The sequence below is a fragment of the Salvelinus sp. IW2-2015 genome, unplaced genomic scaffold, assembly GCF_002910315.2.
Source record: "Salvelinus sp. IW2-2015 unplaced genomic scaffold, ASM291031v2 Un_scaffold1499, whole genome shotgun sequence".
Lineage (NCBI taxonomy): Eukaryota > Metazoa > Chordata > Actinopteri > Salmoniformes > Salmonidae > Salvelinus > Salvelinus sp. IW2-2015.
The window spans coordinates 164,981-170,409 of record NW_019942947.1 but is presented as its reverse complement, the minus strand read 5'-3'; the positions used below and the strand labels follow the sequence as shown (position 1 = coordinate 170,409).

General features: G+C 39.7%; 1 protein-coding gene and 2 long non-coding RNA genes across 3 annotated transcripts in view; 1 reads left to right on the top strand and 2 right to left on the bottom strand.

Moving 5' to 3' along the window:
• LOC112071041 (uncharacterized) overlaps nucleotides 1–1,526 on the top strand; it is a 2,697-nt gene extending 1,171 nt beyond the window's left edge. Inside the window, exons 2-3 of the long non-coding RNA XR_002894012.2 lie at nucleotides 1,221–1,336; nucleotides 1,461–1,526. This is a non-coding gene — a long non-coding RNA (uncharacterized lncRNA). The remainder of the gene's footprint in view (nucleotides 1–1,220; nucleotides 1,337–1,460) is intronic.
• A 1,351-nt stretch (nucleotides 1,527–2,877) lies between these two features.
• LOC112071034 (tumor necrosis factor receptor superfamily member 14-like) overlaps nucleotides 2,878–5,429 on the bottom strand; it is a 30,549-nt gene continuing 27,997 nt past the window's right edge. Inside the window, exon 11 of the mRNA XM_070439223.1 lies at nucleotides 2,878–4,327. Coding sequence (XP_070295324.1) covers nucleotides 4,287–4,327 — 41 coding nt within the window. The 3' untranslated portion in view covers nucleotides 2,878–4,286. The remainder of the gene's footprint in view (nucleotides 4,328–5,429) is intronic.
• LOC139024432 (uncharacterized) lies at nucleotides 4,828–5,429 on the bottom strand. Its single transcript, XR_011475736.1, has 3 exons — nucleotides 5,346–5,429; nucleotides 5,038–5,231; nucleotides 4,828–4,863 (listed from the first exon to the last, which is right to left on the bottom strand). It is a non-coding gene; the product is annotated as an uncharacterized lncRNA (long non-coding RNA).

The window sequence follows — 5,429 nt, the reverse complement described above, 5'->3', positions numbered from 1 at the left end:
GGTTCATGGGTAAACAAGGCATCTACCTGTATATATAAGAGGCTGTCTGGCTAGACACATTTCTATTATAAAAGGCTGTCATGGTAACCAAGCATTCTATTATAAAGGGCTTCATGTAAAGACTAAAGGGGCATGTGGCTTACGCATTTATTAACAGGCGTTCAGTGGTAAACAGCATTCTATTATAAGGCTGTCATGGTAACAAGCATTCGATGTATAAAGGCTGTCATCCTTAACAAGCTTCTTATTATAAGGCTGTCATGGGTAACAAGCATTTTATTATAAGGCAGTCATTGGTAACCCGCAGAGCATATCTATTTATAAAGGTTCGATGGAACAGATGTCATTATACAAAGGCTGTTCATCTGGTACAAGCATTCTTTTATTAAAGGTGTCATGGTAAACTTGAAAGCGTGTCTGGTAAAGATTCTATAAAAGGGCTGTCATGGTAACAAGCATGTCGTATTATAAAGGCTGTCATGGTAACAAGCTTCTATTTAAAGGCTGATCATTGGTAACAAGCATTCTATTATAAAGGCTGTCATGGTAACAAGCATTCTATTATAAAGGCTGTCATGGCTAACTGCAATATTAGTGTATTGTTTTTTTCTCACGACTTGAGTGTCATTTGCAGTAAAGTCTAGGCAACAAATAACATTGGATTACTTTCTTTACATTTTCTAGCTGTGAGTTAGAGTCACATTAACCACTTTTTATTTTACACACACTGATCATATAGATCATATTCTTTGTTTAGTTACTTAAAACCTGCATTTCCCCCTGCATGTTTCAGTGCAACAACAACAAAAAGTGTTCACATTTTGGGCCCTCGGCAGTTTGCAACCCTGGTAGTTAGCTCCTACGATTCAGTGTCAGTTCATAACATTATACTATATTACATACATACCTGTATTACATGCATAACGTAGAATGATAAATCATGCAATTATTATTCTCAAGCTAACCAAAAGCATTTAGCTACGAACGCCTGTTCTCCCCGTTTTCAGTTGAATTAATCTAACTTTCTTTCATGGCAACTCATAAGCAGGCCATGTACTATTTGTTTCATAGTCGATATATAGTCACCTGTATGTACATACATACAGTACTGTACAAAAGTGTTAGGCACATGTACAATTCTGTAAAACACATACATTTCTAAATGTTAAAAAAAATACTATGAAGGAACATTTTCTTATTTCACCTTCTCTTATATCCAGAGTGGCAGGTGAAATATTTGCAGTGAGCCTTGCACGAGGTGGACCGTTTCCACGATTTATGCTGGAGTGATGTTACCACTATCTGTTGACCGGGACCCTGAAGGACCTAACAAAGGGTAGTGTACATGACGCAGAGTTGTCCCCATTAATCAAAACGATGTGTTGATGAAATTGAAAGCATTTTCTTCTCATTAATCTTTCAGCAATTAGTTGTGTTTGAAAAATAAAATGTGCTTTCAGATCAAAGATGCCTTTGACCTGTCACCCTACACTGAAGGAATCCTCAACTGTCACCCTACACTGAAGGAATGCGTCAAGCTGTCACCCATACGCTTGAAGAATCGTCACTTGTCACCCTACACTGAAGGAAATCGTCAACTGTCACCCTACTGAAATCGACTGTCACCCTACCTGAGGAATCGTCAACTGTCACCCTACCTGAAGGAATCGTCAACTGTCACCTACGCTGAAGAATCGTCAATGTCACCCTACGCTGAAGGAATCTCAACTTCACCCTACGCGAAGATGTCAACTTCACCTACGCTGAAGGAATCTTCAACTGTGCACCCTACGTGAGGAATCGTCAACTTCCCCTACGCGAAGAATCGTCAACTGTCACCCTACGCTGAAGGTGTTTCTCAGTTTGTGTAATTGTTTAATATTCTGTTTCATTTGTTCCCAGGGGGGAAGGGGAAGGCACCTAGGGAGTGCTTAGGCAAGAGGCCCGCGGGCATACATATACCTGTAGTATATTCACTGTCTAGGCACACTAGGTAAGACCTGGGCGGACCACCCCCTGTATTTCGGTTAGCGCACCAGGTGGTGCTAAATTAGGTAAGTAGTGGGTAGGCAAGTTAGATAGGAGGGGCTTTGGATATTTACGTTCTTTGCTTTGGTTCCGTCCTGCCCCTTTTCCCCATATTACCGTGTGAAGGAATACATTCCTAGTAAATGGTCAATTCTCTGCCTTTTGTCATCCTTACTCGCACCTACAGTCCATACCTCTTTCACTTCACGCAGAGTTGAGTTGTAGCAGGGTGTTGCGTTCCCTCTTCATAGAGGCGTGCGAAACAGTGATGTAACTTTTGCTCATGGATGTCTAAGAAAATAGACTAGTGCAAGTGCATTGGTTATGTCAAGGAATGCTTCAATGAGAAACCTCAAAGATTGGCAGGTAATGTAAAAGGGTTTAGATAATGTATCTCCAGCAACAACACAGGGCTTACATCCGGTCACAGGATAGGTTGTACTGCCCTCTAGTGTCAGTATTAACAGACATGAACAAAGGCTAATGTCAAGCCAATATCAATCCAAATAAATTGTCATTGATCCACTGATTGTGATCCTCCAGGTTGTAGTCCAACTGCCTGAGGAAGTAGCTGAGGTTAAAGGTCAGACGAAGCAGCTCAGCCAGACGCTGAAAGTGGAGAAGCCCAGAGGAGTCAGGCCAAAGTCTGCCAGGAGACCATTGACTCTCTGAACCTGTAGAGCATCAGCAGCCTAGTGGCCCTGGATTAGATAAAGACCATGGTATGACTGACCTCTCTCCTCATTCATAGTCCTTATCATGCTGTCACCGTAAGCAATGATGTAGTAACCAATGATGTGGTATCCAGTGATGTAGTTATAAAAAGAACAGAAAGGCCTGGACACTGTATATGCTCCTTACTACCACCTTTAATGACGTTTCAATCCTTTTTCATCTAGACTTTATTAGGCCAGCACCTACAGTACCAGTCCGAAGTTTGAACACACCTACTCATTCATAAGGTTCTTTATTTTCTACATTGTACAATAATAGTGAAGACATCAAAACTATGGAATCACATAGTAAACAAAAAAAGTGTTAAACAAATCCAAATATAGTTTATATTAAGGTAACTCAAAGTAGACACCCCTTGCCTTGATGACCGCTTTGCACACTCTTGGCATTCTCTCAACCAGCTTTATGAAGTAGTCACCTGGAGTGTGCCTTGTTAATTTGTGGAATTTATTTCCTTCATGCGTTTGAGCCAAGCAGTTGTGTTGTGACAAGGTAGGGGTGGTATACAGAAGATAGCCCTATTTGGTAAAATACCATGTCCATATTATGTCAAGAACAGCTCAAATAACCAAAGAGAAACGACAGTATCATTACTTTAAAACATGAAGGTCAGTCAATACAGAACATTTTGAAAGTTTCTTCAAGTGCAGTCGCAAAAACCAGAGAGCGCTATGATGAAGCTGGCTCTCATGAGGACCGACACAGGAAAGGAAGATCCAGAGTTAACTCTGCTGCAGAGGATAAGTTCATTAGAGATACCAGTCTCAGAAACTGCAGCCCAAATAAATGTTTCAGAGTTCAAGTAACAGACACATCTCAACATCAACTGTTCAGAGGAGACTACGTGAATCATGCCTTCATGGTCGAATTTCTCCAAAGAAACAACTACTAAAGGACACCAATAAGAAGAGACTTGCTTGGGCCAAGAAACAAGCAATGGACATTAGACCAGTGCATCCTGCACCAGTTTCCAGTAATCTGTGTCTCAAGATATTATCAAGTCCCATTTGAAGTTCCATAGTCTGGGCTGACAGATGTTGCAGTCCTGAAGTTATGAACACATTTTACTTTCCCCTGGGAAGAGAGGAACCAGCTTCTAAAGCTGTTTCCTAGCAAGGTTAGGCTACTTTATACTCATCACATGGTCCTTTTCATTTTAGACCAGTCTGTAAGCTGTAGCAGAAGCTGATATGTTTCTGCCCTTCTGAAACATCTTACCAGTGGCGCCCACACAAAAAGCTAGTTATTCACTGACACAAGTGGGAACAGTTCAGGCTGAGGAGTAAGTTTTAAACATCCCCATGTGGTACAAAGACACTGTGGTCCTCTCCCAACAGGTATCTAGAAGTCATATTCTTCTAACTGGAGGTTGGGTTTCAAAGTGTTTTTCATTTCTTTACTCTACAATTGAATGTGGTGTAGAATCCTGTTTTTATATCAACCAGATTCTACAATATCACATTTAACATGTAGTGTTAAGATACAMTAGAGATGGCTGGACCAGCCAGCCAGTGGACCACAGATTACAGAATGTCGAGTCCCTGACTGTGACGGGGGCTTGAATCTGGGGAGAGAAGTAATTTGTAATTTATCAGTAATTCATTTACATTCTGGACAATGTTTTGTAGTACAATAGCTTGTCCTATAATCTTGTATAATATCATTGGTCTTAGCATTGATGACTTGATAAAGTTATATACCATATACATTTACTCATAAATATGTTTGAAATTCTTTTAACTCTTTAAAAACTATTCCGTAYATATTTTGAAAACCATGAAGGTGTGCCTTACCTTTTCCAGTTCCCCCAGACAGCATTGGTATTTCCTGATCTGGGGATGCCTATCAAATGGAATCAGAAATTAGTTAAACACATTGGGCGGTTTTCCGGACAGAGATTACACTCAGTCCTGGACTAAGAGGCACATTCAATGAAGACTTTCCATTTAAAATGCTTTTTATTCCAATACTAGGCATAATCTCTGTCTGGGAAACTGGCCCAATAAATTAAAATGTCAGTCAGAAGAAAGCACAAAGTAGTACAATGTGATGAAAKATATTCATAGATTTCCAAACATACCTGTGTAGGTATTTGAGGGTCTATAAAAMAGACAGATGACCAATATTGTAATAAACATACCATGTAACCATGACGATAACAAACAGTAGTAATCTACACTATGAGAAGTAGAACATGTAGCATTCACAGAGTAAACTGAATATCACAGGCAATGAACACCATGAATGGTACAAATACAATTCCAGTCATCTTACCTGAGTTTTGTCTTGTTCTCACTATTTCTCTTCTCACCATTTGTCTTTTTATCATTATAAATAAACAAACACCAGCTATGGTGCTTATCAGAAAACATATCACACCAGCTATGATTCCAACTGTGGGAAGTGAGGCTACTCCGCATTCTGAATCCGACCAAGGAGTTCCTGGTTTTATTTCCAAGAATTCACATCTGTTAAAGACAGAAATCGAGGTATGTTTTTTAAAGTTTCTATTTGAGTATATTAATGTATTTATATCTTCAGGGGAATAAACTTTTGAACTAACTAATCATGTTCACACTTACTCTGTGTGTTGTTGACAAGATGTTAATGATCCATCTGAATAAGTTTTACCAGGGCAGTCAGAACACACAGTATCTGTAGATGTT